Genomic DNA, 27,461 nt, shown 5'->3' on the forward strand with positions numbered 1-27,461 from the left:
ATGACATCTGGGACATGATGAAAATCGGGGCAACTTAGAATCTGAAATTGGAAATGTTGACTGAAGACCTGGTATCTATCTACCGGCAGTTACGGAGAATTCAATATAGATGATATTCCTTTACATCTAAATACTTACAAAAGGTTACTGAATATTAGGTATCAGTACTGGATACAAGTACCGTCTTTTGGTAGAAAAAGTAGGTTATCAATCGTCTTAGTTATTCAAGTACATATGTCCAATGATTATCAGTCGAGTTACCTTTTTCGGTACGCTCTTTAAAATGATATTCTTGAACAAATAAGATTGTATGTCCTATGTATCACTCCAAAGTTCCTCTATGTAGATAAATCCCGCCAGAATATGTCAACTCAGCTAAGATTATTCTTCTCCTTCAGCATCTTAACAGCATCTTCCCGAAGCTTGAACTTCTGCACCTTGCCGCTTGCAGTCTTGGGGAAAGACTCGGATGGTTGCAGGAAGAAAACGTATTTTGGAACTATACCAATCAATTAGCTATCTCATGTGAATTGACAGATTATTTCGGTGAATCAAAGGAAACATACCAAGATGGTTACTCAGCTTCTCACGAACCCACTGCCGGATCTTATTCTCATCCGCAGCTTCACTCTCAGGTTCCCGGTGGATAATGAACACAGCCACAGCCTCTCCATAACGCTCATCTGGCACGCCCACAGCCGAGGCATTGATCACACCGGGGTACGTCAAGAGACAGTTCTCAATTTCCAGTGGATGGATGTTTTCTCCGCCGCGAATGATGAGGTCTTTTACGCGGCCGGTGATGGTGATATAGCCGTCTGGGGACATGGAGGCCTCGTCACCCGTCTAAGATCAAGAAGTCAGTACCAAGTAAATCTGGTTGTCGAAGGTTTTTAGCAGTGTATGTATAGTACTCACATGCATCCAAACTTTCCCATCATTATCAGGTATCATAACCTCTGCCGTTTTTACCGGGTCATTCCAGTACTCTTTCATCAGGAGATAGCCGCTCACTGCGAGCTCTCCGCGAGTATTGATGGGCAAAATATTATTGTGATCATCCAGGCTTACGACCTTTGCTTCAACATGCGGGAGTAGTCTTCCAACGGTGTTGATCCGTTTGTCGATTGGGTCATCTGTCGTGGTCATTGCAGAGACGGGGCTGGTCTCTGTCATTCCGTAACATATTGTGAGCTCGGTGAGATTTAGGACCTTGTGTAGTCTTTTCATCAACTCTGCGGGTATGCTACTTCCGGCTGCGATGCCCGTACGTAGGTACTGGAAGCCTTCGTTGGGGATTACCCCTTCGTCCAGAAGACTGAGCTCTTCGATAAACATTGTCGGTACGCCGTAAAGTGCAGTGCACTTTTCTTCTTGCACGGTTCGGAGGGCTGCTTTGGCGTTGAAGGCTTCTGTTGGGAATGCGATGGCTGCACCGTGGGTGGCGGTGGCCATATATCCTAGTACAGATCCGAAGCAGTGGAATAATGGGGGCGGACAGCATACAACGTCCTCTGGGGTGAGGCGCATTCTGTCGCCGATTTGGGAGCCGTTGTTGAGAATGGATCGATGGCTTAGACATGCTGCTTTGGGCATTGCGGTCGTTCCGGATGTGAATTGGATGTTGACTATGTCTGTTGGGGATAAGTTGCGAGGTGGTAGGGCGCTTTTGTCGGGTGTTGCGTCAGAGGTGAGTGATTTGTAGGCTGTTAAGCAGTTGAAGTCGGAGGTGTTGACGCGACCGGATGAGTTGTCGACTGAGATAATGTTCTTCAGTGAGGGAACTAACTCTGACTCGATGCGGGTCTTGGAGAGGTCCGGAATCAGGTGTTGAAGGAGTGGGATATTGCTTCTTGGGTCCTTTCGGGGGAGATTTGACTCGGTGCTAATGATCAGATGGCTTGCTTCTAGATGCGCCAGGGCGGAGACTACTTGAGTCACGTTGAATGATGGGTTGAGTGGAACCTAATGCTGTATAAGCCTTGATCTGATGGCATACAAGCGTTTTACCTACCAGGATCGCACCCAGCTTGAACAGTGCATAGGTTGCCTGCGAATAATCTGGTTATCACAAGGTATCTGAGAAAGACTTTCACGGGCTAGCAGCATACCACAGCATGTTCCATGGAGTTCCCTAGCATGACGCCCACACGGTCTCCGGTCTGGACACCGACAGATTCAAGACCACGCGCAAGGGCATTGCTTCTGGCGTCAAGGGAAGAATATGTCGCTCGATCATTTTGTTGTTTGCAGATGACACTTATCACTGTCAGAATACCGCTCCTCCAAAGCACAAGCTCGATGGAAGAGGTAGAGCGTACGCTGGTCTATCGCCATACTGGTTGACGATCTTTGCGAAGTGGTCTCCAATCACTGTATCTAACAGTGGAGGCTGATATATTGTCAATATATTGCATCGATACCACGTTGATAAAACATGGCATGGAGCATGCTTACGTCTGTAGGACCTCGAGAATAGCTTGTCGTTAACAGTCCACGTCTTCCCGGCAATGCTGCCAACTGGAGGGGCTTCCTCACAGAGCATCTTCTGTGAAAAAGCCCTCTACAGTTTACTGAAGCAACGCGCATCTGGTTCTGTGGCAAGGTATGTTCATAGCAGTCTACCCATACACAGGTGGAGATCGTGGTGTTCGTCACCAGGATGTACCTCCCCTTGCTTCTAGCTTCACCAAAAGCTGGGTCTAGATTGGCTCAACCAGGGATTGCCGGCGGATAGCTAAGAGCACGGACTGCGCTACGCGTGAAGAGTAGTGAACACGAGCTGAAATCTAGCCTTGACAATTGGCAGAATGAAGAATGAAGAGCTGAAGAGATGGAGTATTCAAAAGGCAGCTGGAGGAATGTGGCCGGGACTCACGTGTCCTGTAGATGCGGGGTTGATGCAGGCGGCTTGCCTATTTGAGACACTAGTACCTGCAGCTCAAATATTGCGGTAACACTCGATACTCAATTGGTTTGAGTACTTTAATCTAAACTCGGCATTTTTAAGACACTGATTACGAAAGCTCTATCAGGGATAAAATCAAAGATGTACATGTAGCTACTTTGTACTCTTGTTCCTCAGGCCGGAACTGTTCCGATTCCCGGGCGGGGAAATGAAGCTTACTAGGATGGATCTCCAGCTTAATTTAGGGCTTCCCTTCAATTGGTTCCTGGACTACTTTGGCCCGAGAATAACCGAAGCCACATTCACCCCCATTTGTCTATCTATCTATATTTTGTGCTATCAGATGTGTTGTTCTAAACTGAATAATGTAGTACTACTATTCAGGGTACTTTAGGCCATTCCACACTGATTGGTGAGTAATGCTTTTTCATTGTATCCGGACAGATACAAATGCATCCAACCCGACCCATATCAGGGCCCGCATCAAGATGACTTGTGCCTTAGACTGCAGCAGTCGCCTCCCTTGCAGCCTGCACCCCCCTTGGTAACCGACTCTTCCCTCCCGGTCTCTTCCCAGTCACCGATCTACTCCCATTCATTCTCTTGCATAAGTCAAGATGGATGAGGTTCTCGCGCACGAGCGAGCTGATCGTGATCACAAGTTGGCTAGGATTGAAGAGTTGATCAAGCAAACTCCTAGCCAGCATGTTGAACCCTCCGACCTGAAAGCAGCCGGTATCCGCCACCTACCCTTATCTCTTGATGGGGATAGTGAACATCGCCCACGCTTCTTCCAACCATATCCAGAAGAATTGCCCCTCCCAGAGAACGAGGATGAGGAGAATCTTCTAGAATTTCCCCCCGATCCGAAGCATACCCTGTGGGATACTCGTGATATGGAGATCTTTTTTACCAACCATTTCAGCAATAGCTGGGAATATGCATCAGATGAGTATCCTAATAACCCTCCTCCCTCTGGCATATATCGAGAGTATGTCCCCTTTCAGCACCAATCTTACCTTTTTCCATGGTAAGCAATGTGTCTGACAATTCATAACAGAATTGGAGACTATAAATTCGGTCAACTGCTGGAGTCTGTCGGGTTCAACTGGTACGCCGTAACAGTGACTGAATATCCGGAAGAGAATTACCCACACTTCAAGGTTATGTTAGAAAGTGAAGCGATTGGGGATGATTGACTGCTCCGCGGAGAGATCATGGCTATCACTGATATCATGGCTGCTCGTCTGAGAACCAGGTCTCTACGATCGCATATGGTTGCCCCAGTATGCACTCAAATAGAACTTACGCTATGATAAACTAATTCGCATCGACAGATGCTGGTCATATCTCTTGTGGGCCCTCGCCATGCCCGCGTCCTGGAAGCCGATTTTGACGGAGAGATGCTCAACATCCGTGCTTCCAAGCTGTACGACTTTTCTTGCAAGAATACCGATTCTGCGCAATTGATCACGCGGTATTGGCTGGGCGGTGCTTGCGGCCAAACTACGATGGAAACAATGAAATCCAAGTAGAGAGGCTGGATTTGTTTAGGTACTGGCGCTGGACGCTACGTTATGATCAAATGGGTAATGAAATATGGTTCCTGGAGTACATGGTAAGGTTATATATATTATTTCAATTAGTATGGGTTAGCATCAATATTGCAAAGTGGATAACTTTTTCAGACCGTGTTGTTATATCAAACATCCTAGCACTTGTGTATATCGTAGCAATTGTAACTGCTAGCACTGGTCATGAAAACAGCACGGTTACTGATATCAATAGTACATCTCAACACCGTCCCCTACTGACACGCTGTAAACCTCCTTCAATATTAATATCTACCCAATACCCCAAATCAATACTACAAGAAACACTATGCTCCCTCACACCAAACAATTTCCTTCACCTCACTTCCCCGACAACTCCCTCAACGCCCTCATCGCAACCTCCTCCTTCCCCTCAGGAACAAAAACATGATCATGATAGAACCCACTAACCACATTCGCACTCACCCCAGCCTCCTTGAGCTTGGCGCTAATAGCAGCCATCAGCCCCACCGCCTCAAGACTAGAGTGCACGCTGATGGTAATCATGCGGCAGGGGAAAACATAGTTGGTGAAGCCGTGTGCTTCGGCACGTTCACGAGTCACAATGTACGTGGTGCCTTCTGCTTCCTGGAAGAGGAGTTGGGGTTGCAGGGTGTGGAGATCCGGAATTGCTTGCGAGATGCTGGTGTGGGGAATGGTGAGGAAGATGAAGATGTCCGGGTGGAGAATTGGTGAGAGGGAGGCGAGGAGGGTTTGGAGGTTGGATTCGCCTGGGGTTGGGGGCATTTTAATTTGGTTGAGATTGGGTTTGGGTTTGGAGTTTCAATTGGAGGTATTGAATTAGTTAGGGAGGTATATTGTGAGTTGATGAGATTGTTGGTTTGATGTAAGTAGACATTGGGTTTGGTGGTGGTGATGAGTTCATTTTAAAATAGGCTAAACTTTATTTGGAATAGAGAGTAGTTAGGTGCGAAAAGCAACGCTCTAAATGCACTTGTTATAGACAACATCTGAAGTGTATATAGCCCCTTTGATATAATTCATTGCATAAGGAGAAACATAATGCTTAGTGTCCTCTTCCTTCTCTTTCTTCCCTTTCTTCTTCTTCCTCCTCCTCGTCGACGAACACGTAAGAGGATCCTTCTGACCCTCTTGATGACGATTCTTCCGATGTTTCTTGTTGTTCTTCTGTTCCTTCTCCTTCCGATTCTTCTTCTCCTTTCTCTTTTTCTTTCCCTTTTCCTCCTCCTTCTTCTTCGTCATTGCAACTAGGGTAATCATTGTAGTCTTCGAGAATAGGAACCCAATCTTGATGTATTCTTTGTGCTGCTCTCTCTTCCTCTTCCCTATCCTTTCCTGTCCCATCTTTCGATGATGCTATCTTATCTTTATGCTTTCTCTCTGATGGCCCTTCTTCTGCTTCCAATGATGATTCTTCTTTTGACCCTTTCCTTGATGACGCTTTTGCTTCTTCGGGTTTCTTGTTTGGTGGCCTTTCTTCGACCTCTTCTTCTCCGGCCTCTTCTTCTTCGGACTCTTCTTCGTCGGTCTCTTCTTCGTCGGTCTCTTCTTCCTCAGTCTCTTCTTCGTCGGTTTCTTCTTCGTTGGTTTCTTCTGCTGCTGCTGCTGCTGCCTCTTCCTCATTAACCTCCTTGGCTAAACATTCTTCTTTATCTTTGTCCACTTCCTCTGCAACATTCTTAGATGCTTCAAGTTGCATATCCCTTTGCTTTCGCCGTTCCATCTCCCGTTCCCGTTGCCGTTTTTTCCTCCTCTCTTGCTGAGTGTAACACCCTTCCTCTCCACAAATACATGTTCGACCTTTCCAATATTCCCGGCCATAGTTAATCGTGAGTTCCTCAAAAGGTTGAATATCCCGCACGACCTCCACGGTCATCGTTGCCCGATTCCCAATTGTCCGCCGTTCAAAAGTTGTATTAGGCCTGCAGGAGTGGTTGATAAACCGAGTGAAATTCCCATATTCCATCGGGCAAATTACAGCAATCTCCTCATCTACGTCGACTTTACCCTGCATGGTAAGCGCATATATGGGGTCGCCTTTATAGCAAGGTGGATGGAGCTCGCCAACATATTCACCCAGAATATCTCCTTTCTCAAATCGCGCAAGAGCACGTACCCCGACACCCTTGGATGTTTCCACCAACTGCACGAATTCAAGGGGGGCCTGCTTGATTTGACATTCACAGATTTTCCCTTCGGCGCAGAGATCGCAAAGACCATAATTAAGGCCATCTCGCAGCGTTGGATCCTTTTTCAGCCCCCGATGCTCTGGATCCTTCGCCGTTTGCCAATCCCTGGGGTGAAAAATGCTAGCATCGATATGCTTCTGTAAGCGATCTTGGAATTTCGGTGAGCGAATTTGTCTCTCCCTTTCATTTATGACTATTTCATGAGGATGCGTATGTCTGAGATTATCCGCTGAAATTTTGGAAGCCAATACCTGGTTGAGCTCGGGTGGAGCAGCATCCCCCGCATATGGCGCCAACAATTTGCGCCATTCAAAACCACGCGTAGAAGCCTGAATCCAGATATTGAGATGGTGTCGCTGAAATTTCCCATATATGGCTTTCCACATTAATGTGCTTTCTTCCTTACATAGCCTTCGAAAGGCTTCCGCTTGTACACATATCGCAAGCATGGGCCAGCCGAAGTTCTCGGCGAAAATTCGTAGCCGGCTCGCTTCTCGCTCCTCGCAATCCATATTGGCCTCATTAAATGACCATATTGTGCAAGTAAGGGCCTTCTCTAAGGCCCGTGATGCGTAAATACACCGCGTCTTGTAGTCCAATTTTGCCACCCTGCTTTTTTCACTTTCGTTGTGTATTTTGTTGACCTCATATAAGTCGTACATGAACGCATGCAGGATCTGGTCTCTATCCTGTATAGATGCTGGGGATAATGGGCGGGGCTGGAAGGTGCCCATCTTAAGTCGTTTGCTAGGAGTATTGCCTGCATCTTCTCCTTCTTGTCGCCGCTTTGTCTGGGATCCTGATGGTTGCGCTGGGGCGGGCAAACTCGTATTGGGTCGATTTCTGGAAGAGCTTTCCGTGTCTTCTCCTCCTTTCTGCCTCTGCTCCTCCTGGGATTGTAGTGGTTGTGATGGAGTGCGGGGAGTCGTATTGCCCCGCTTAATAGGAGAGCTGTCTTCCTCTCCTCCTTCCTGCCTCTGCTCCTCCTGAAATTGTAGTGGCTGGGATGGAGTGTGGAGAGTCGTATTGCCCCGTTTACTTGGAGAGCTGTCTGCCTCTCCTCCTTCTTGCCCCTGCTCCTCCTGGGATTGTAGTGGTTGTGATGGAGTGTCTGGAGTTGTATTGGGTCTTCCCTCTTGTCCCTGCCCTTCCTGGGATTTTGATGTCTCTGATGGAGTAGGGGGAATTGTCTCAGACTGTTTGCTAGGAGAGATGTCTTCGTCTTCTCCTTCTTGTCCCCGCTGTGTCTCGGAGCGCAATGTTCGGGATGGAGCGGGAGAACTCCTTTTGGGCCGCTTGCTAGGAGAACTGTCTGCGTCTCCTCCTTCCTCTTGCCTCCGCTTCCTCAGAGTTCGTGTTCGTGAACTGGAGGTATCTTTCGGACCGTTGTCCGAGACTCTTTTCGCAGCCATAGATCAGGTAGTTGTGGTATGATTAGAATGAATTGGTGGAATGGGCAGTGACGTCTTTGAGGCTTCTCGGTCTGATTTGGGTAGCTACAGGCTCTGCCTGTACTGGGTTGGCTAAGTTTCGGGGGTTTAAGTATTCGGAAGCTGCCATCATGAAAACGGGCCTCTTCCGGTAACCTGCGGTGTAACATAATGAGCGTTTGTATACCTTCGGCACAAAGCATCTGTTCAGGACTGCTTTGTATTGCCCATATTTAGATCATCATGGGGAAATATCACTCGGTTCCATGGAAAGGTAGCATGCTGTGTCGGAGACTATTGTTCCTCATATAGTCTTATCAACGGATTATTTCAGGCGAAAGAGTCAAAGACTGGAGATAAAAACATAGACTTATAGCATTGGGATCTGAAACCTATAAAGATCCTATCGGGTAGATATACTTCTCGGAATAATGAGATGGGGGGACTCTTTGTTGTTGGGGGTCAAATTCATGCGTCGTTCTTTGTTGGTGTTTCCATGGATGTTGGTAGATAATGAGGAGGATGAGATATCTGCTTGGTTCTTTATTATTTACTATTTTTGGATACTCAAACGGCTGTTGGTAGCAGGATTGCTCCATGTTTAAATTCGACTGTTTATCTTCTTGTCAGTAAAATCGCATAGAGATATGAAGGTCATAAAGTTCAAGCTTCGGAATGGTTATTGGTAGTCATTGTTGAAACATTCTTGTTCCCCATTATGCTCCAGGCGGCCAGTGAGATATGTCTTTGGCCTACTGACAGGATCTCTGTCGGCAGCACTCCTGCCTACTATGTTAGTGACAACAGTCTAGTACAGTCATTCGTCAATTCATTTTCGTCAGTAGGGGAATATGGTGAGTCTATTTAGAACAAGTGGACCATGTATTGAAGCAGCAGACTTGTAGTGGCCTGGATGCAGTGCTCTCTCCGTTTATTGGACATCTTAGTTAGATGAAAGGAATCTTATATTGACTACCATATGTGATCATGTTCATTTATTCCAGGCTTATCACTATAAATAACGTTGTCATGTGACTGACTGTCCTTGCGGAGCCAGTGCGGGACAGTTTGGGCACCCCGGATGACGAAAGTCTGCAGGATGATGATAGCCATAGGGTTACTACTAGTTTCTGCACAATAGTAAGCAACCAAACCTCGGCTTTGAAATTCAAAGAATCGAACGAATTATATGAAGCAACGAATGCCCACACAAGCGGTGTGAAGTGAAGCATAGCCATTTGAAACCCAAAGGGGCAGTGCCAAAATCAGGCCGGAAGATCAATGATCCAGTCGCGGGGCGCGCGGGTTGTCGGGGTCCCAAAGCGGACTAGCGGCAGGCAGTCGGGGTCTCGAAAGGGGCATAGCGCCAGGCTGGGGCAGATGAGCCTCGTTCAGGCCATTGTATGTAAGCCTTGTACCACCGCCGGTCCATCCTTCGATTTCCTTCACTCCTTTTTGTCTGCCTGATTCTTCATCATCTCCAGGGACACTCCTGAGGGTTACCTCCTTTCGTTGTTTGCCTCTCTTCATCTTTGAAGGCTTTGCCAAGTGCCGGGTTCGACGTGACTCACCCCGTCGGAAAGGTTTCTCCTCCGTCTTTCCTTATCAGGCAATAATCTCAAGGCCGGCTTTTTCCCCCCCGTCCTTCCGGTCATCCTGAATTCCCGGGCATCAACTCTCCCTCAAAGCCTCGTCTCTCCTTCGATCATGGCTGCCGACCAGTTGCTCCAGTCTATCGCTCATTCCACTCCCGGTGAAGAGTGGTTTGACTTTGACAACTCCTTCGACATCCCCAACGGAGGTGTGGGAAGCAATCCCACTTCGGTGGATTCTGTCTCCCCAAAGGATTTGGATCTAACTTTTGCCGACTTTGATGACTGCAATTGGGGTCCGAGTCCTGGGGTCTGCACTCAGGAGCTATTCGCTGATCTGGTCAACTATGATGCGCCTATGGAGGGCTTTGGAGGACATGCATTGGACGCCTCGCCATCCATGCTGGACCCCGCCGGGTCCTTCCACCAGATGCCCGCATCTTCGGCTCCGGGGCTGATGGGGTCGGAGCTGACTGACCTATGGTCACAGGATATGGGCGGGGTTGACGACCCCTTCTACACCACTGTCCGACAGATGGTGGAGTTCCAAGCTGCTGCTGATCCAAGCGCCTTGTCTAGCAAAGAAAAGCGCATGGAGGCGTCTATTGCTCTTCACATGCAACGCCTCCAGGAAGCAGCAATGCAGGATCTGGAACTGTCGTCGGACTCGAGCACAACATTCCCATCCCCTCGCTGGTCCGACTCTGCAGCAAGCGTTTATCAGGGTGGGACATGTACCACCCCAGCTACCACACCTCTGCCCGATGTAACGCGCACACCAGTCTCGGGCTCTGAGTCTGCAGCTGGGGCCATGGAACTGGTGCTTGATCTTAACATGAACACAACCACGAACGTACCAAAGAAGCAAAAGCCTCGATCCCAAGCTCAGAAAGAAAACTACATCAAAGTTCGAAAGCATGGTGCTTGCGAGAAGCACAGGAAACAACACAAGCGGGTAAGTAAACCCCCAGAGCAGCCGGATATCGGTGTACTGATCCAAGTATAGTGCAACTGTCTCGAGAAGGCCGCCTCCCAAATTGCTGTCAGCCAAAAGGCTGTTTCTACCTGCAACATACCATTTAAGTCGACCTTCAGCACGCAACGACATGTTCACAGATCCGAACGAAAATCTCTTCTTGTGAGCACGACGCCGACACCAGCCAGTAAGTCAACTGTTTCACAGCCGACAGGAGGCTTGGGTTCAAAGGAGCTTCAATACGTTCAACTTCGGCATCGCCACCGTTTGCCATCCACTCCTACGTCGATGGATCCTCAATATGGACACCACTCGCCACACTCAGTCAAGTCAGCTGCAAGCTGTCGTGGCGACGTAGATCTCAATGGCGGTACAGGTCGTTCGACAACGTTCCGGGGCAGCTCGAAACAACAGCAATCACCAAGGTCACCTGGTTCCGACCGCAGGGTCGGCCTCGTCCATTCACTATCGAAGAGACTGCAGATCTGTTCGACATCAAGTCAGGCAGATCGGGGAGCGCTGGCTCTTCGCCATGCTCCGGACAGACAACAGGCAAGCCAGGCTGTCACAGCCCGCATGCATGTGTCAGTCCAGGCATCAATTCCACCCCGATCCAGTACAGCTGCCGTCAGCGGCGTTCTATGGAAGCCAGGCCCCTCGTCGGGTGCTGCTGCCACAGCAAGTGTGCAATCCAACCGCGGCACTGAGACCAGTGCCATATTCGAGAGACACGCCAGTTCCTGGCGCGTCAGATCTTCGGAATATCCATCGACACCCCACTCGTTGGCCGTACAAGCCAACGATGTCCACGACCAATTTGCGTCGCGGACAATTGTGTCAAGGGTACTTCAAAGCGTCTTTCCGGTCTCTCACTTCTTGGATTTATCTGTATGCTTCGCTTCTTGGTTGAGTACGTGCTTTGACAAAACCTGGAGCTTTTCCAGATTTGGCAAGCTCGTCATGATATCGACCAGACGGCATTGGCTCGCGGGGAAGGGATTTCGATGGGGTTGATTGAGATCTAAAACTTGCATAAGCGTGTTTTCTCTGTTTTATATGTATATTTACCAGTTATTTAGCGGTGTTAGTTCTGTCTTTGCTTGATACCATCGTCCATGCTAGAGCATGAGGTGAACAGTTAGGAATGGTCATTTCATACATTTCATACATTTTATTCCAATTGGTTTAACTTTTCTTGGTCTCATATTAAGCAGCTTACCAGCAGCATAACCAACCACATACTAACTGAATCTCGAACAGGACCCCTCAAGTAATCGGTAATCAGGAGTACGTAGTACTCAGGGACATCCCATACTGCGAATCCCGAGTCCACCGTCCCCACTGCTATACAATCCCCCCAACCAATCAACAGCCCTCCACCATCCGCGTTCCAGCGGGCCCCAAACCGAATGGATCCATCCATCAATCCATCCATTCATTCCATCTCCAGTTCTCATCTCACTCCCTCCATCCAAAAGAAACCATACCCAACCCTCTCCCCCATCTTCGAACCCAATGACCCCCTCCACCCCCACCGAATCGCATTGGCGATTCTCCACCGTAACAGGCTACTTCTACCAAAGCGAGCCCTCCACCGACCCCAATACCTTCAACTACGTACGTCCACCCCAAACCCCCCTATCTCAACCCAAAAATTAATATCATAGACCCAGGCATCCTCCAACTTCGGCCTCATCCCCCGCGCCTACCCCACAGACGCAGACCTAGGGCCCAACAGCAACAACCAAAAAACCACCTGGGAGCGCTTCGCTCACCACGTGCGCACCCTCAACGCCCAATCCACTGACCCTAATGTCCGTTACAAGGTACTCTTCCTCGGCCGCCACGGAGAGGGCTACCATAACGTAGCGGAGCGGGAGTACGGCACGGAGGAATGGGATGTAAGTGAACCAGTTATCTAGTCTCAACCCCCCCCCCCCCCCCTCTCTCTCTCCACCATAACCCTTCATCATTGATAATAATGAAATAAAAAAGAAACATTACTCCCTCCTCCCCGGCAACGGCACAAGCAACTGGGTCGACGCCCGTCTCACAGAAGTGGGCAAATCCCAAGCGCAAACCGCGCACAATACCTGGAAACAGCAACTCAAGGAACATATCCCCCCTCCGGAGAAATTCTACGTTAGTCCGTTGAATAGATGTCTTGAGACGGCGTGGATTACTTTCGTTGGGACGGGGATGGAGGGTACGGAGCCGTTTAGGCCGGTTGTTAAGGAGGTATTTATATCAATCTATCTATCTACCCAGTTACCTTCTTTTGTCATGGACTAGTTAATGACTGGTGACAGCTCCTCCGCGAAACCATCGGCCAACACACCTGCGACGGCCGATCCAGCAAAACCGCCATAACGACTGAATACCCTACCTACATCATTGAAGAAGGCTTCGCCGAGAACGACGAGATGTATGATGCCGAGCTCCGGGAATCTGATTCCGCGCGGGACAAGCGCTTCCGTGATCTGATGCAGGATATCTTTTCCACGGATGAGGAGAAGGTGTTCTTGTCGTTGACGGCGCATTCCGGAGCGATTACGAGCCTTTTGAATGTTTTTGGGCATCGGAGGTTTTCGCCGCTTGAGACCGGCGGTGTTATTCCGGTTTTTGTTCGTGGGGAGAGAGTCCCGGGGCCGTTGCCGGTTATGGAGGTGGAGCCTTGGTTTGGGGTTCCTAAGTGATTTGTCTAGACATATCATAGTTTGTGTTGTGTGTGGATGCTATGCATGTATAGAGAGAAAGGAACTTGAGAAGTATATAGATGATTGATAGATATTGTATTGTACATTGATTCTTGGATCGAAGCAACCCTCATCATACACGCACGTTAAGATAGAGACACGGGGGGGAACGTAACCAAGAAAAAAGGGTTTTTAAAACACATGCTGAGAAAATCCACCAGAGAGGAATGAAGTGCTTCTTAACGGTCTAGGAATATTGAACAGAAAAAAACAACGCCGAAAACGTATAATCGAAACATTGATCACCAGCTGTAGAACTGGTTCTGTGCCGTAATCTTGCGGTCCGGCAGCGGCGTCCAGAGCTTAGCCTTACGCTTGCGCAGCTCCTCGGCCTCCCGGTTCTGCCATTGACGGATACGCGTCTGCTCCTCCTTCAGCACCACCGACAGAGAGGTGTACGGCGGACGCATGAGGTTGATGTTGCCACGCGCGCGGTGGTCGTAGTCGTAACCGTACGGGCCACGGTTAACCCACGCTTGGTCGATGTAAATGGAGGTAGGGTCGTTGATGGTCTTGCGCTCTCCGTTCTTGAGAGTGATGGTGACGGGCTTCTGGTTGGCGGTCTTGCCCTCGACGGCTCCCAGACCCATACCAGAACGCACCACGGCGACGTTCTTAGCATGCTCGAGGTGCTCGAGGACCTCCTTGGCGGCCTTCTTCTTGCTCAGACGCATCTGCAGCATGGCATCGTCGATGTTCTTGCCAGCGATTTGACGAGCAAGAGGACCCAGCTTCTTGACGGAGGTCTTGAACCAATGGGACTTGGAGAGGGACTCACGCTCCGTCCGCATGATCAGCTCGGTGGGCGAGATGCGGCCGCGACGACGGATCTCGCGAGCAACCATCTTTTGTTCCCAGCGCGTGCGCGCCTTGGGGTTCGGGTCCAGCACTGCCTGCATCGTCTCCCGGTTTCGTCGGTCAACGGCATAGTCGATCTCTTCCTGGCCCTCCTCGGTGGCGCCTGCTTGCTTGCGAGCAGCGGGCGTACGGCCGGAGGCCACCAGCTTGGGGCTGGCTTCATCCTCTGCAAAGATGGAGTCGGCGCTCAGGGAACCCTCGCGTTTGGCGGGAGCGGTGGTGCGGCGAGCTTTGGGCTTGGCGGCGCCGGGCTTGCCACCGAAGAAGAAGTTCTTGATCGAGGACAAGGTGGAGGGCTTCGATTCGGACTCGGACTTGTCATTGGGGCCATTGGGGCCGTCTTCGGAGGCTTGACGAGGAACAGTGTAGGCCAGTGTGCGGCGAGGGACGTAGGTCAGGCCGGTCCGGGCTGAAGAGACTGCAGGGAAGAGGTGAGGATGAGAGGGGCCACAATTGGGAGGAAAATAGGGTTATGTGTCTTGCGAGTACTTACTGGACCGGATCAGCTGCCCATACTGGGGGACAGCACCCATTGAGGCCATGACGGACGATGAATCTGGAGGTGATAGCACGGGGTCCGGAGATCAGAGGGAAAAAAGTGTCGGGATGAAGACTGGGCCTTGGCGGTGCGTCTCGGGTCTGTCCGGTCCGCCGGATGCTTCTGCCTCGACACCTGATATTTCCGGGGTCAAGATTCCAAGCCGCAAGGCAAGCACTAGTCTAATTCTGGAAGGGTCAGCCGCGGCTGGATCATGTGGCTTTGGCTGGAAAGGGAATCCCGGTCCTGCCAATCACGGCGTAAGACCATCTGTACAATGACCTCATACCCCGGAAGGGTGTGGTGGCCTCGGCCTAACCCGCTTTGCCCGTTCGGGTAGCAGCCGGCCAGGCCCTCCCATTGAGGTGTACTACATGCATCCATCCATGCCTGCTGAGAACAAAGTTTAGAATTGGCCATGCATCCTTCAGGGCTCGGATCGCGCCTGAGTGTCTGGGTCCTCCAGCCACTGACCATTTATAGTTACCCGTCTCCCGAGCTAAATCACTGGCCGGTTACACAGCACGAAAGATCGATCAAAGTCGAGATTCCCTGCTTTTGCAGATAAGAACCCAGCCGCAAAGCTGCTGGGACATGCAGACTGCTGGAACTAGTATCACTTGACATGGTTCATGGTCTATCAACTCGGTGGTAATCCCCCTGTTCTCTCGATGCATATCTGGTGGTTGATGTCCGTCAACTTACCTCCCATATAAGCAGCATTATTCATTGCTGCCTGTCTCTGTTATCTCAAAGCTAGAAAGCCTTACACAACAACTAGCTTCTATGGCTCAGTTGGTAGAGCGCATGACTAGTAATCATGAGGTCCGCGGTTCGAATCCGCGTGGAAGCATTTTTTGCCCTTTCGCTTTTTGCCCTATCACTTGTCTCTAGCCCGTCTTTGGACGCTGGTACCGAAGATAAAGGGACAATCTTGCCGGTTGAAGTACATTAAGTGATCACTGGTCGGCTGCCATGGAAAGTGAGCCGCAAATATCCAAGATATTCCAGGTCTTGTGATCAACCAGCAATGAGCTTTTATGCCAGTTGTAAGATTGGGTATAGGAATTGAGTTGGAGATCCATGGATCTCTTGGATACTTTGTTCTTATTTGGGGCCCATTTGCCCACCCCCTGCCGTTCGGGCTTTTCATGACTTTGTATAGGGTGTTTCTGATTGTTGGCACTCGGCAGAGCTTGGTGCGGATAGACACCGTGCGCCAGCCTCGAATGGTAGACAATGAGCCTTTGATACTTCTCTTTTCTATTCGAGGCCTCGAGATGGAGCATTGTCTCGGTGACTCTCTTGTATGTCTCGATAATTGATCACTGCCATAGGTCTTACTTTCGGTCATCTCTATATATTAGCGGCGCCGAGCTATTTCCGTAATGGTGGGCAGCGGATGGTTATACGGCAGGTGCTAGGGAGGTGGCGCTGGACCAATTGGCGATACAAATTGGGATATTTGAGCTAGATAATGGGCTTCGTGGTTGGTTAATCACCGTGTATGAGTCAGTGTCAACGCGGGGTAATTGGCTCGAGGAAAACCTGCTGTGTATGCTCGAGCTCGTCCAAGCAAGGGTGCTATCCGAGCAGTGGGTGGGGAAGTGCGAGGTTAGATTAGGATTGCAGAATGTGGCTGGCTGTGCTCCCTGTACGTGTGTGGGGGTAATGGCTGCGAGAATCTGAGGGTAGAGGTGCTGTATGGAAGGTTGGTTTGGGATGGGCATACACATGGCGTGGGTACTGCTGCGTCGCACGATATTGGCGGGGTTCTTGTTCTTCATAGTAATGGTGAATACCGATCGTGAAGTATCATATTGAGGGGAGTGGGGGCAATGGTTTCGGTGAGGTTTCCATGGACTCCTGTTAGGGGTGCTTTCCTGCTGAACTGTCGGCAACATATCCTGCAGGAAGGTGTCTCCGTTGGTGGTCTAATGCTACCGCCGGTGTTCTTTGATACCTCACCTTCCACGGGTGCCTATTGTGTGACACATGCTAAGTGACCTCTCTCGTACGTTCGCATGGTAGCAGCGGAGACACCGATCGTGCATTGACTATTACTGCTTCAGTGATACTGTTTTCTAATTCTGTTCTCGGCTAGGCTCCTGTGGCATGCTGACGGTGTGGGTATGATCCTCTGCTGGCATTGTAGGTTTTGTATAGAGTGGATGGGTTTTCGGGGTTTGCGTTGTGATGGGCGCGGTGGTGGCCTCGGCTGGTATCTGTTGGCTTCAATCTCATCAAATAACACGTTGTGGTAGTTGCTATAGGTGATACTGGTCTTATTAGTTGGCCTATATGGGTGGTCAACATCCTGATGGCGCGGTGTCCATGGCGATAGTATATATAGTGTGCACGGAAAGCTGGCGAATGTAGCGGCAAAACATCTACAAGATTGACAAGCTGTAGGCTAGAAAATATAGACGGTATGATGGGTAGAAAGGGAATAAGAGCTCTTGCAGCACTACTCAATATGCTTAAACGTGTCTCAAGAGGTGTTTGCATAGTAGTAATGATAGCAATAATAACGTATCTTTCTGGAAGGCGCGGACCGTCCAATTCCAAGGGCAGCGGGTGTTTAGCATAGGAACAAGTAGCATAAGATGCAAGTCATTCATATCAACCAGCTTCTATGGCTCAGTTGGTAGAGCGCATGACTAGTAATCATGAGGTCCGCGGTTCGAATCCGCGTGGAAGCAATTTTTTGCCTTATGCAGTACCTTCGAATATGCGCTTTATAGCTTGGGATATAAGCAAGCATATCAACCAATCAGCTTCTATGGCTCAGTTGGTAGAGCGCATGACTAGTAATCATGAGGTCCGCGGTTCGAATCCGCGTGGAAGCATTTTTTGCTCTTTCGTCATTCCGTGACATCGTCAAGCCTCCACAGCCCGCAGAACCAATCAAACGGTGGGATTGTTGGCCGAGCGCATCACTAGTCAAGATGAAATCCTCGGGTCGAGTCCGAGTGTGAGCCTGCATCGCTAGCGTTGTAGAGGTGTAGGGGGGTTGTTGAGCCGGGGCAGTAGATAGGTAACAAGCAACTCATCTATGACTGACTCTCTGGGAAGGTTGTAAACAACCCTCGTCACATTCTTTCCTTTTCTCAGCTTCACATGTACACAGCACAGTTAGTAGCTAGTCATTGGGGAAGAACAAATAATAGTAGAGTAGGGGTAGGATATAACTAAGGAGAAACACCGAGGTCGTTGGCGGGGAAAAAGCAGGAACCTCCCCTCCCCGTGCACCCTTTTCTTTTTCATCATGACGATGACGATATTCCAGGCACTTGCATGGGTGGTTAGCAGCTAACTAGCTGGATCGTCACAGCTCTGGATCGTTTCAGATGGTGGGTGAGAGTATTTCTCTTATTTTCTTTTTTTTGTCTGCTAGTATTGTTATTTCTTCAAGTCCGAAGTGGAGGGTAGCTAGGTAAGTAGGTAGATAGATAGAGAGATGATATAGGGTGTAGTTGTCTTTCTGGTGATTGATTGATTGATTGTTAGTTAGCTAGTTAATATTAATTATCTGAACCATTACCCTCTCTGCTGTCTGCTCAGCTTTCCTCATGCCGAGCTCAACTCCCATCTCCACCGCGTCGATCCACTGCTCTCTTCTCATCGGCCTCACATATTCCTTTCCTCACTCTGGTCTTTTCCGTTCTCCTCCCTCCCTCCCTCCCTTTTCTTCCCTCTTTTTTCCATCCTCTGCCATCCAGGGACTTCCCGTGCGTGTTTGTTCCCACGTTTCCTTTTTTCTTTTTGCCCTGTATGCTTCAGCCTTCCTGCCCCCCCATCGACCCATTTTCTCCTCCCTTCCCCCCATCCGTTCCCGCCGAGAACTTCTCCGCTGACCAGCCCGTCCAGGTTCGCTATCGCTCGGACCAGGAGAGCTTAAGCCTTAAGCCTTGAGAGTCCGTCGGTCCCTCCACGCAGAAGTGTCTCGTTCTCGTTCTCCCTCCGTCCGCGCCTCACTTTAGCAGCGTTTCGCAAGCGCCCAACTCGTCAAGCTCTCTTCTACCTGCAGAGAACTACCAAAAGGGCCGGAAACCAGCAAAATAGAAAATAACATACAACAAGATCAAGAGAAACGAAAGAGGAAATAACTAACTAACTAACAACAACAATAATTCACCACATCTCGTCAATTGTTTAGTTTTTTCTCTTTTTATTTTCCTTAGATCCACACCTTTTTTTTTCCTTTTCTGATTTTCTTTTCTTTTTCCTTCTTCTTCTTCTCTTCTTCTCAGAATCTCTTTTCCACTTGTCATACTTTTCTCACTTCCAGACTTTTTATTGTCTTTGTTTTCCTTCGGGACTAATTCCCTTTCCACTCCATCATTTCTACTGTCAAACTCCGGCCACCCCTCCACCTCTCAGGACCAGGACAAGGACAAGGAACGGCCAAATCCTGGACAGTTAACCTTCGCCCGGTCATAAGGTCTGGACAAGACAGGCTGTTGAACCGGTGCAGGAATGGACTCGTTGATGAGGCGTCTTGCGGTGGTTCTTTTAATCTAGGTTTTCCTTATTTTCTTGCCTTTATTTACTTGACATCCTTTCCTTTTACCCTTTGATTCTCTGCCTGAGGTCCTTAAACTTCCCTTCGGCTCTGCTACTTACGTCAGCACCAGTCTCGCTGGCGCTTTGACTCTTTCCTCTATCCATCAGCTTTGGCATTTGCCGTTCCCTGGTCCTTCTTCCCTCCCCCGCCAGTCCGGCCACCAGTCTTGATGATGGACATCAATTCACTCCTTTCGCCCCAGGATGCCAATTCACAGTCCGGGCGCTCAACCCCCTCTGCGGGTTCTTCCTCCGTCCCCAATAATTCCTCTTCCTCTGCCCCGACCTCTGCTCCTCATCCGAAGCCCTTGCGAAAGAGTCGCCCCGGCTCGACCAAGCAAGGCATGACTTCCTCGCCGCTTGCGCAGCATGTCTATGCCCCATCCCACCTGCCTGAACCTTCGCCGCCCGCCATAAGTCCCAAGGTCGGTCCTAGCGTGGGAGGTGGGAATGGTACTCCCCCAGCGGCTGACCTCCCTCCCCCAAGACAACCGTCTACCCCCGGCATGGACACCCTGGCCGACCTGGCGTCAATGCAGCATCATCAACCGCCGCGATCCAATGCCCCTATCCTGCGCAGCACCGAGGCGTACGAGCACCAGCTGTCCCCTTCCACCATGTACCCCCACGTCAACCCAATCTCTCACAACACTCCTACCCCGCGCTCCTCGTTTGATATCGCAATGTCGGATGGTCCGCGCGAAAGCGCCCGTCGAAGCTATATGGATACCTCCTTGGTCCCCAACGCCCAGCGACAGGCGACGGAACTGTTCGCTCAGATTCAGGAAAACCCTCAGTCCTACGACGCGCATGTTCGCTTCGTTCGCCTTTTGCACGCTGGCTTCGTCAACCACGTTTACCCTCCGAATAACCCCGATATCCATGGCGACCCCCGGAAGTACGATCTGCTCAAAGACATGCGGACGGCTCGAGAGGAGATGGACAAATTGTTCGCCATGGGTGAAGATCTCTGGGCGGAGTGGATACAGGATGAAAGCATGCTGGCACAATCGGTGGAAGAGCGCATCGCAGTGATGGAGCTCTGTCAGCGTTCGATCGAGGAAGAATACGGTAGCACCAAGCTGTGGGGCATCTACGGCGAGTGGCTCCTGTATCTCTACAACTCGGCCAACGGCGACGCCAGTCAAAGCCAGTGGACCGAGGAAGACCGCATGGTCGGTCGCGAAGTCTTTTCTTGGCAGTCCGTCCTCGACGTGTGGCAACGAGGTGCCGAATCTACGCGGTGGAGAATCCACGACAGCCATCTGGTCTGGGATCGATTTCTTGACTTGCTCGTGCAAGATCTCTCTCGCAACCCATCACAGGACAAGATCAACCATGTGAGAGGGTTTTTCGACCTCCGCCTCGCGACTCCCCATGCCACCTGGGATCAGACCTTCCAGTTATTTTCCGGGTTCATCTCGACGTATTACAACGCAAACTACGAGAATATCATGGCAGAAATGGCCGGGAAATATTCTACGGCAAGCAAGGAGACGTACTCCGCCCGCGAAGACTTCGAGATCCGGTTGCGCAACGCGGCCGAGGCGGGCGACATGGGACAGGAATGGGTTGTGTTCACCGAATATCTCGAATGGGAGCTCAATCGCAACCGTCGCAAGCGGCACACAAATTTCGACCTAGTTAATGCAGTATACCAGCGCGCCGTGCTGCGCTTTCCGACCGATGCGAACATGTGGGAAGATTTCATCATGTTCCTGATCGACGAATCCATGCACGGTAATACGAATACCACGACGATTTCCACACTCGACCGTGCGACCCGGCACTGCCCCTGCTCCGGCAGCCTCTGGTCACAGTACCTGCTCAGTTCCGAGCGGGAAGGCCAGTCGTTTTCCAAGATCGCGGATATCAAGCACAAGGCCACCAGTACGGGTCTGCTGGACGCGGGCGGCATGGAGGAAGTGCTCAAAGTGCATACAGCGTGGTGTAGCTACCTTCGTCGACGGGCTTTCCTGTCCGATTCCACCGATGAAGACATTGACGTGGCAGAAGTTGGTATCCGGTCTGCTATCGAAAGCGTCCAGGAACTGGGCGAGAAGAAATATGGCCGCAACTACCAGGGCGACCCATTGTTCCGGTTGGAGCGCATCTATATTCGTTATCTCAGCGAGAGTGGCAGTTGGGACAGCGCGCGGGAGACTTTCAAGGGTCTCGTGGGACGTCGTGGCAATAGCTACGAGTTCTGGCTGACTTACTATGAGTGGGAGCTGATCTCCTGGAGTAAGTTTGTTCAAAACGAGACTACGATTGATGCCGCCCGGCGCACTCCGAACCCCAGCTACGCCACTGCAGTGCTGAAGCAGGCGATCAAGCGAACCGACCTAGATTGGCCCGAGAAGATCATGCAGACCTACATTGCGCACTGCGAGGACTACGAGGACTCGGATGAGCTGCAGCTGGCGATTTTGGAGACGCGCAAAGCGATGAGAGCCGTGACTGCCCGCCGCGAGCGCGACGCAAGGGAGCTGGCCGCGCGGCAGGCTGAACAAGCTGCCGTGGTGGAACAAGCCACCCCGCAGGCGGAAAAGCGCAAACGGGAGGAGGAGACGGGCCTGAACGGACTCCCTGCCAAAAGAGCTCGTGCAGAGGAGGCCGAAGTATCGGCTCCCGTGGCCGCCGAGCCGGTCGCTCTTCGTCGTGATCGTGAGAATGCCACGATCGTCGTTAAGAATCTGCCCCATGGCATCACCGAACACAAAGTCCGGCAGTTCTTCCGCCATGTGAGTTGCCCCTTACTGAGTGCGTTGAGATTGTAGTAGCTAACTGAGTTATAGTGTGGTACGATAAATAGTGCTAAATTGCTGTCCAGTGATGACGGCAAGTCCGAGACAGCCATTATTGAGTTCAACTCCAAAGATGAGGCCGTTGTCGCGCAGACGCGTGATCAGAAGATCATTGATGAGCATACGATTGAGGTTCAGTTTGGATCGGGTTCTACGGTGTTTGTGACCAACTTCCCAGCGACAGCTGATGAACAATACATTCGCGACCTGTTCCGTGAGGTGACTTCCCCCCGGTATTTCACTGATCCAAACGTTGGCTAACCGACTCTGTAGCACGGCGAGATTATCGATATCCGCTTCCCGTCCCTCAAGTATAACACGCACCGGCGGTTCTGCTACGTGCAGTTCAAGACGGCCGGAGAGGCTTATAGCGCCACGCAGTTAGACGGGGCGACGGTGGGCAATGGCCTGCACCTGGTTGCCAAGATCTCGGACCCGACTCGCCGGCAGGACCGCCAGGGCCCCATGTACGAGGGACGCGAGATTCATGTGTCAAACCTCGACTGGAAAGCCAGTGAGCAGGACGTGGAGGAGCTATTTCTACGGTTTGGAACTGTGGAGCTGGTGCGCATCCCGCGCAAGGTGGACGGCGGCAGCAAGGGCTTCTGCTACGTGGTCTTCTCGTCTAAGGTAGGTGTTCCGGAGGATGCGCAAATGCGCGAGACTTTTTTTAGCTAATGCATCTTGCAGGAGGAAGCCGAGGCGTCGTTAGTGATGCACGAGCAGCAGTTCCGCTCGCGCCCGCTTCATGTGAAGCTGTCCACCCCGCAAGGGGCCAAACGAAGCGCGACAACCATTTTGTCTCGCGTTGGGACCCGGTCCCCATCGGTCGAGGTCAACGGGGCCAGGCGTGAGGCGAGCGAGGAGGTGCCAAACAGTGAACGGCAAGCACGCACGCTGGGCCTGATGAATGTCCCGGACACGGTGAATGATGCGCGGATCCGAGCACTCGTCGAGCCATATGGCAAGCTGATCAAGATTGTACTGCGGCCTGATCACCAGGGAGCGATTGTTGAGTTTGCGGACGTACATGAAGCCGGCAAAGCGTCCCTGGAGTTGGAAGGGCAGGAAATTACCCCCGGGCGCAAACTGCACATTGGCACGGTACCGGAGATGATGAAGCAATCGGCGGAGAAGAAGAGCAGCAACGGACCCAGCCAAGGTAGCAGTGGCAGCAGCAAGGCCAAAGATAAGCCCAGTGGACTCTTCCCCGTCGCGAAGCCGATCAAGCGCCCGCCACAGCCAGGCGCGCGCGGCGGCAAGCGCGGCGGGCTGGGAGTGAAACGGGCGACGGCGACGAGCACGGCGAACGGGCAGACGACGACCACGACGACCACGAAGACGACGATGACGACCGACAGCGCCGCCCCGAGCGAGGGGCAGAGCACGAAAAAGAGCAATGAAGACTTCCGAGCGATGATCCAGCGGAGTCGAGCGGGTTGAGGGAGAGCGCGGCGCACAGGATGGCATGGCGGGAACCGGCGTTACCTCTCCGCTTGCTAATGACGACTACTACTACTCTGACTACTCTTGCTAAACTTTGCTAAGATTTCGACATGGCGTGATGTGAATTTGACCTTCTACCGGCCAGTGCTGATGTTGAGAAGTTCTTGCTGATGGGTTTGCATTTGCCGCTTTGTGTATTATCATATAGCCTTAACCCTGCCGCCGGCTGAAGTTGAATGTAGATTATTATTCCCTTTATTGTTATTGCTTCCTTGTGAATGATACCATTGTAGACGTGGGTAACTTTTAGTACTGTAAGGTATTTCCGAATACCATGTAGTATAGATCGATAGGAATTATCCTATAGTAAGGCTATTCCGAGAATCCTGGCAGATGGGAGCAGCACGTGGACCGACCAGGTTGTGAAGGGAGCAAGCAAGTCAACCGGTCGGGGAGTTGCAGGAATTCCTTAGGAGGAGAGAGAGATCAGTTGATGTTACTTGCTACTAGTTACTAGTTCATAGTTAACTAACTAATGAGAGATAACCATAGGTCAATGTGACCCGCAGCAACACTGATGAAGACTCAATTCCCGTAAACAAGCTCTCTGGTGACCCCGGTGGAAGGCCGAGCCCCTTGCTTCCGAAGTTGGCATGATTAATACCTATCTAACATAACTAGTAGTAAAGAGCAAAGAAGCCGGGCAGCAGCTGCAGTGCAACGTTCGGGAACCGGTTGGTAGACACTCTCTTCAAAGCAGTTCAAAGCAGTCCATCCCCGCCATGGGAGGAGGGCGCTTTGACCGAAAGGATCGACGGTCACTCGGTGGTAGGAATGTTTTATTCGTCTGTTGACCCGCTGATGGCTGAGGGAATTACCGGTGGAGAATGGTGATGGACTGAAGTATCATGCCAGATGGAGGGTTCACTCACTCACTAACTATTATCCTCCCTCCCTTTCCTCATTCAAACATGCGAACCATGAGGACATGACCTGGTCAGTCTTGTCATACATTACTATTTCTCCCTTCCCCTCTCCTTCTTCTCGGTCCTTTTCACGATGCTGAGGTATTTCTTATGAAGGGGGATATCCTCGAGGTCGAGATAGAAGCTGTTTTTTTCTCTTTCACTTGATGATGATGATGATAATACTGAATGGACTGATTTGATGCTTTCGGGGATAAGCTCCCGAGCGCAACTGTCACTGTCACCACCTGACCAGCAGCCCTGCTTGTTTCTGCCTTCAATCCGGCTTTTTAGACCACCTCTTTTTCTCCTCTTCTCCTCTTGATTCCCCTGGTTCTTTTCTTCTTCTTCTTCTTCTTTCTTCTCTTTATCCCGGTCGGGATTCTCATTTCTTCCCCTCTATATAGTTATCCACTTTATTCATTCTTTTTCTCCCTTCTTCCCCCCCCCCCTTGGTTCCTCTTTCACCGCCCCCCCAATCTACTCGCCTGCACGGGCTCTGCTGCTTGTTGTCGTCATCATCGCTACTGATCGCTCGCTTCCCCCGCCGTGATGGATTTCCATCTGGTGCCTCGAGGGGAAGACCGTAATTATACCGGGTTCCTCACCAAAACCATTGTCTATACCGCCTCGTTGATTGTATTTCTGGCCTGTAAGTCATGTGGCGCTCGTCCGATTCGCTGGCTATGGAGCTAGCAACTAGTAGCTCGAGCTCTCCTGCCATCGATGCAATTCGCGTACGCGCACACGACACAACTAACAAGTCTCTCCACACAGCCTTTGGTCTCACCGTGGCCTCTATCGTCGTTCCAAAATGGGTCACCTATACGGATAAAGATGTTGGTTTTGCCGTCCCTTTCCAACTGTGCCCGACCAGCCACTAACAAGAATCACCACTATCCAGCCCCAATGGCGTTACACCTACGGCCTTCACCGTCGCTGCTCCCATGTAACCGGTCAATGCGAGACTTTCCCCCAGAATGATGAATGCCACGGCGACAACCGCTACTTCTGCTCCATGTGGCGCTCCGTCGGGTTTCTGATGTCGTTTGCCATCGTGTTGGAGGGAATGACCGTGGTCGCGTATTTGATTGTCTTGTCTGGGGGGAAGCGTCTGCGCGAGTCGGGGTGGAAGATTGTCAGTTTGTTGATTATTCTGTCGGCGGCGGTGCAGGCTGCTAGCATGTCGCTTGTGGTGAGTTCCCCGGTGATGATGTGATTTGATTGGTGGCATGCTAACAAGGGTTAGGCATATCTCGTCGATAATGAAGACCGGTTTGCCAGTGGATGGGTCTTGGATGAGTCGTGGATCTTCTGCACCGTGAGTTGGTGTGTGAGTCTGTTTGTCGCCGGGGTGTTGATCCTGGCGGGTACTACGCTGCCGTCGGAGGGTGGTTATGAGTTGATCCCGGATCAGATCAACTGATTGAGCTTGAGCTCATGGAAGTAAAGGATGGATGCAACAATATAATGAGGGATATGATTTGATTGGTAATGAGTGGCGTTGGTGGATGATTGCAGTATGCTTTTCAGCCTGATGTTATTGTTATTGGTATTTGAAAATGGTGTAGTTAGCTGGTATAGTTAACGTGATATAACTAAGAGAATATGATACTATGTCTATTACAGGTCTCCATTCATCGCCTTCTCCCTTCTGTCACCTACCCACCTTCTATTTTGGTTTCAGATACTGTTGCAGAGAGTCAGAGCCATCAAGGTAGCTATGCATGCTTTAGTATCACATATGCCCGCATTGCTTCTCGCTGGCCTACTGGTATATAATTATCCGCATCGATGGTCTAGAACTTGTGTTGTACGAGATATTAGATTGATGGGTGTGGTGTACATGTGCTTGTGTAACTGTTTGCTGTTGCCTTTGGCTATTATCAGTGTGGTGATTAGGAGGTTGTGTAGTGATCAACCTTATACTCCATAGTTATGGAGATGTAGGCACTTTTACTCTACATTACTTCTCTTGTTACGCACACTTACTGTACCATTTTCATACATTACCTTAAATCATAACAACAGTCAATCATCAGCTGACCCAACCCAGATAGATAGTAACTAGTAACTAGTAACAGAGATAACCCCCGCCCACCGATAAGCCGATAAGTAACTCGAGTCCCTGCATATAAATAGCCCATGCACCACTTGACACCGACCCCACCTATTTTCCTTCCCCCACACCAACCAACTAACCAACATCCTCACATTTCACACACTCACCTCACCACCAAACAACCACCACAACCACCACAACCATGCCCGGCCTAACCCCCGACCAACTCTCCACCTTCAACACCACCGGCTACCTCATAATCCCAGACTACCTCACCCCCGCCGAAATCTCCGCCTGCCTAACCGAAACCAACCACCTCCTGACAACCTTCCCACTAGACACCCACCCCCTCACCCAATTCACCACCGGCGACACCTCACCCACAGACAAACACGTCGGCGACACCTACTTCCTCGAAAGCGGAGACAAAGTCCGCTTCTTCTTCGAACCCTCCGCCATCAACCCAGCCACCTCGACCCTGCTCAAGCCGAAACACCTAGCCGTGAACAAAATCGGCCATAGTCTGCACACGCTCTCCGAACCCTTCAAATCCATTACGCTTTCCCAACGCAACGCAGATATCGCCCGATCCCTGGGATTCAAAGACCCAAGGGTGCTGCAAAGCATGGTGATTTGCAAGCAGCCCGGGATTGGAGGGGCGGTGCCCCCGCACCGTGATAGCGAGTTTCTGTACACGGATCCGCCGAGTGCGGTTGGGTGGTGGATTGCGTTGCAGGATGCGGGGAAGGGGAATGCGAGTTTGGGGATGGTGAGGGGGAGTCATCGGCGGGGGG

The 27,461-nt window shown here is 50.8% G+C and overlaps 14 protein-coding genes and 3 non-coding genes across 17 annotated transcripts; 10 read left to right on the forward strand and 7 right to left on the reverse strand.

Annotated features, from left to right (window-relative positions):
- Positions 1-327: 327 nt before the first annotated feature.
- BO79DRAFT_184172 (putative AMP-binding enzyme) lies at positions 328-2,638 on the reverse strand. The gene is made up of 7 exons (XM_025680307.1): positions 2,458-2,638; positions 2,322-2,392; positions 2,112-2,259; positions 2,015-2,050; positions 919-1,965; positions 567-846; positions 328-499 (listed from the first exon to the last, which is right to left on the reverse strand). Exons 1-7 carry the CDS (start codon positions 2,587-2,589, stop codon positions 372-374), a joined length of 1,842 nt encoding a protein of 613 aa, XP_025533686.1. The 5' UTR covers positions 2,590-2,638; the 3' UTR covers positions 328-371.
- An 887-nt stretch (positions 2,639-3,525) lies between these two features.
- On the forward strand, positions 3,526-4,443 carry BO79DRAFT_241587 (uncharacterized protein; the record flags this gene model as incomplete). Its single annotated transcript, XM_025685135.1, has 4 exons — positions 3,526-3,899; positions 3,969-4,084; positions 4,121-4,194; positions 4,246-4,443. The coding sequence occupies 4 exons, from the start codon at positions 3,526-3,528 to the stop codon at positions 4,441-4,443; spliced, it is 762 nt and encodes a 253-aa protein (XP_025533687.1).
- Positions 4,444-4,714: 271 nt separating this feature from the next.
- On the reverse strand, positions 4,715-5,331 carry BO79DRAFT_212254 (ACT domain-containing protein). Its single transcript, XM_025683167.1, has one exon. It carries the CDS (start codon positions 5,245-5,247, stop codon positions 4,822-4,824), a length of 426 nt encoding a protein of 141 aa, XP_025533688.1. The 5' UTR covers positions 5,248-5,331; the 3' UTR covers positions 4,715-4,821.
- A 114-nt stretch (positions 5,332-5,445) lies between these two features.
- Positions 5,446-8,083, reverse strand: BO79DRAFT_280099 (SET domain protein; the record flags this gene model as incomplete). Its single annotated transcript, XM_025688025.1, has 3 exons — positions 5,446-5,685; positions 5,765-7,626; positions 7,711-8,083. 3 exons carry the CDS (start codon positions 8,081-8,083, stop codon positions 5,446-5,448), a joined length of 2,475 nt encoding a protein of 824 aa, XP_025533689.1.
- Positions 8,084-9,073: 990 nt separating this feature from the next.
- BO79DRAFT_233853 (uncharacterized protein) lies at positions 9,074-9,631 on the reverse strand (the record flags this gene model as incomplete). Its single annotated transcript, XM_025684311.1, has 2 exons — positions 9,074-9,231; positions 9,430-9,631. The coding sequence occupies 2 exons, from the start codon at positions 9,629-9,631 to the stop codon at positions 9,074-9,076; spliced, it is 360 nt and encodes a 119-aa protein (XP_025533690.1).
- On the forward strand, positions 9,535-11,843 carry BO79DRAFT_212255 (uncharacterized protein). The gene is made up of 2 exons (XM_025683168.1): positions 9,535-10,648; positions 10,700-11,843. Exons 1-2 carry the CDS (start codon positions 9,809-9,811, stop codon positions 11,681-11,683), a joined length of 1,824 nt encoding a protein of 607 aa, XP_025533691.1. The 5' UTR covers positions 9,535-9,808; the 3' UTR covers positions 11,684-11,843.
- A 27-nt stretch (positions 11,844-11,870) lies between these two features.
- BO79DRAFT_162390 (uncharacterized protein) lies at positions 11,871-12,092 on the reverse strand (the record flags this gene model as incomplete). The annotated part of the gene is made up of 1 exon (XM_025679064.1): positions 11,871-12,092. One exon carries the CDS (start codon positions 12,090-12,092, stop codon positions 11,871-11,873), a length of 222 nt encoding a protein of 73 aa, XP_025533692.1.
- A 70-nt stretch (positions 12,093-12,162) lies between these two features.
- On the forward strand, positions 12,163-13,516 carry BO79DRAFT_280114 (phosphoglycerate mutase family protein). Its single transcript, XM_025688026.1, has 4 exons — positions 12,163-12,286; positions 12,343-12,570; positions 12,665-12,907; positions 12,979-13,516. The coding sequence occupies exons 1-4, from the start codon at positions 12,185-12,187 to the stop codon at positions 13,363-13,365; spliced, it is 960 nt and encodes a 319-aa protein (XP_025533693.1). The 5' UTR covers positions 12,163-12,184; the 3' UTR covers positions 13,366-13,516.
- On the reverse strand, positions 13,444-14,844 carry BO79DRAFT_184183 (mitochondrial 54S ribosomal protein uL22m). Its single transcript, XM_025680308.1, has 2 exons — positions 14,777-14,844; positions 13,444-14,701 (listed from the first exon to the last, which is right to left on the reverse strand). Exons 1-2 carry the CDS (start codon positions 14,823-14,825, stop codon positions 13,668-13,670), a joined length of 1,083 nt encoding a protein of 360 aa, XP_025533694.1. The 5' UTR covers positions 14,826-14,844; the 3' UTR covers positions 13,444-13,667.
- Positions 14,845-15,601: 757 nt separating this feature from the next.
- BO79DRAFT_t268 lies at positions 15,602-15,674 on the forward strand. The gene has a single exon. It is a non-coding gene; the product is annotated as a tRNA-Thr (tRNA).
- Positions 15,675-17,450: 1,776 nt separating this feature from the next.
- BO79DRAFT_t269 lies at positions 17,451-17,523 on the forward strand. Its single transcript has one exon. It is a non-coding gene; the product is annotated as a tRNA-Thr (tRNA).
- Positions 17,524-17,597: 74 nt separating this feature from the next.
- Positions 17,598-17,670, forward strand: BO79DRAFT_t270. The gene has a single exon. It is a non-coding gene; the product is annotated as a tRNA-Thr (tRNA).
- A 925-nt stretch (positions 17,671-18,595) lies between these two features.
- On the forward strand, positions 18,596-18,886 carry BO79DRAFT_233857 (uncharacterized protein; the record flags this gene model as incomplete). The annotated part of the gene is made up of 2 exons (XM_025684312.1): positions 18,596-18,691; positions 18,740-18,886. 2 exons carry the CDS (start codon positions 18,596-18,598, stop codon positions 18,884-18,886), a joined length of 243 nt encoding a protein of 80 aa, XP_025533696.1.
- On the reverse strand, positions 18,596-19,326 carry BO79DRAFT_280122 (uncharacterized protein). The gene has a single exon (XM_025688027.1). The coding sequence runs from the start codon at positions 19,093-19,095 to the stop codon at positions 18,931-18,933; it is 165 nt and encodes a 54-aa protein (XP_025533695.1). The 5' UTR covers positions 19,096-19,326; the 3' UTR covers positions 18,596-18,930.
- On the forward strand, positions 19,327-23,687 carry BO79DRAFT_78401 (U6 snRNP complex subunit PRP24). The gene is made up of 4 exons (XM_025689740.1): positions 19,327-22,131; positions 22,186-22,413; positions 22,468-22,824; positions 22,885-23,687. Exons 1-4 carry the CDS (start codon positions 19,558-19,560, stop codon positions 23,635-23,637), a joined length of 3,912 nt encoding a protein of 1,303 aa, XP_025533697.1. The 5' UTR covers positions 19,327-19,557; the 3' UTR covers positions 23,638-23,687.
- Positions 23,688-24,988: 1,301 nt separating this feature from the next.
- BO79DRAFT_212258 (uncharacterized protein) lies at positions 24,989-26,231 on the forward strand. Its single transcript, XM_025683169.1, has 4 exons — positions 24,989-25,257; positions 25,383-25,444; positions 25,510-25,800; positions 25,855-26,231. Exons 1-4 carry the CDS (start codon positions 25,158-25,160, stop codon positions 26,029-26,031), a joined length of 630 nt encoding a protein of 209 aa, XP_025533698.1. The 5' UTR covers positions 24,989-25,157; the 3' UTR covers positions 26,032-26,231.
- A 638-nt stretch (positions 26,232-26,869) lies between these two features.
- Positions 26,870-27,461, forward strand: BO79DRAFT_184190 (phytanoyl-CoA dioxygenase family protein; the record flags this gene model as incomplete). The annotated part of the gene is made up of 1 exon (XM_025680309.1): positions 26,870-27,461. A coding segment is annotated over one exon (592 nt), but the record flags the coding sequence as incomplete, so codon positions are not given.

This window comes from Aspergillus costaricaensis (genome assembly GCF_003184835.1).
Source record: "Aspergillus costaricaensis CBS 115574 unplaced genomic scaffold BO79scaffold_74, whole genome shotgun sequence".
Lineage (NCBI taxonomy): Eukaryota > Fungi > Ascomycota > Eurotiomycetes > Eurotiales > Aspergillaceae > Aspergillus > Aspergillus costaricensis.

Excerpts from the sequence above, each read along its gene's own strand:
- BO79DRAFT_184172 (XM_025680307.1), bottom strand. The coding sequence starts at position 2,589 with ATGCGCGTTGCTTCAGTAAACTGTAGAGGGCTTTTTCACAGAAGATGC. Across the intron at positions 2,393-2,457 it reads ATTCTCGAGGTCCTACAGAC|CCTCCACTGTTAGATACAGT; the intron begins GTAAGCATGCTC and ends ACAATATATCAG. Across the intron at positions 2,051-2,111 it reads ACTCCATGGAACATGCTGTG|GCAACCTATGCACTGTTCAA; the intron begins GTATGCTGCTAG and ends GATTATTCGCAG.
- BO79DRAFT_212254 (XM_025683167.1), bottom strand. The coding sequence starts at position 5,247 with ATGCCCCCAACCCCAGGCGAATCCAACCTCCAAACCCTCCTCGCCTCC.
- BO79DRAFT_212255 (XM_025683168.1), top strand. The coding sequence starts at position 9,809 with ATGGCTGCCGACCAGTTGCTCCAGTCTATCGCTCATTCCACTCCCGGT. Across the intron at positions 10,649-10,699 it reads ACAGGAAACAACACAAGCGG|TGCAACTGTCTCGAGAAGGC; the intron begins GTAAGTAAACCC and ends ATCCAAGTATAG.
- BO79DRAFT_280114 (XM_025688026.1), top strand. The coding sequence starts at position 12,185 with ATGACCCCCTCCACCCCCACCGAATCGCATTGGCGATTCTCCACCGTA. Across the intron at positions 12,287-12,342 it reads ACCCCAATACCTTCAACTAC|GCATCCTCCAACTTCGGCCT; the intron begins GTACGTCCACCC and ends TCATAGACCCAG. Across the intron at positions 12,571-12,664 it reads ACGGCACGGAGGAATGGGAT|AAACATTACTCCCTCCTCCC; the intron begins GTAAGTGAACCA and ends GAAATAAAAAAG.
- BO79DRAFT_184183 (XM_025680308.1), bottom strand. The coding sequence starts at position 14,825 with ATGGCCTCAATGGGTGCTGTCCCCCAGTATGGGCAGCTGATCCGGTCC. Across the intron at positions 14,702-14,776 it reads TGGGCAGCTGATCCGGTCCA|TCTCTTCAGCCCGGACCGGC; the intron begins GTAAGTACTCGC and ends TCTTCCCTGCAG.
- BO79DRAFT_280122 (XM_025688027.1), bottom strand. The coding sequence starts at position 19,095 with ATGACAAGTGGAAAAGAGATTCTGAGAAGAAGAGAAGAAGAAGAAGGA.
- BO79DRAFT_78401 (XM_025689740.1), top strand. The coding sequence starts at position 19,558 with ATGATGGACATCAATTCACTCCTTTCGCCCCAGGATGCCAATTCACAG. Across the intron at positions 22,132-22,185 it reads TCCGGCAGTTCTTCCGCCAT|TGTGGTACGATAAATAGTGC; the intron begins GTGAGTTGCCCC and ends ACTGAGTTATAG. Across the intron at positions 22,825-22,884 it reads ACGTGGTCTTCTCGTCTAAG|GAGGAAGCCGAGGCGTCGTT; the intron begins GTAGGTGTTCCG and ends TGCATCTTGCAG.
- BO79DRAFT_212258 (XM_025683169.1), top strand. The coding sequence starts at position 25,158 with ATGGATTTCCATCTGGTGCCTCGAGGGGAAGACCGTAATTATACCGGG. Across the intron at positions 25,258-25,382 it reads GTTGATTGTATTTCTGGCCT|CCTTTGGTCTCACCGTGGCC; the intron begins GTAAGTCATGTG and ends CTCTCCACACAG. Across the intron at positions 25,801-25,854 it reads CTGCTAGCATGTCGCTTGTG|GCATATCTCGTCGATAATGA; the intron begins GTGAGTTCCCCG and ends AACAAGGGTTAG.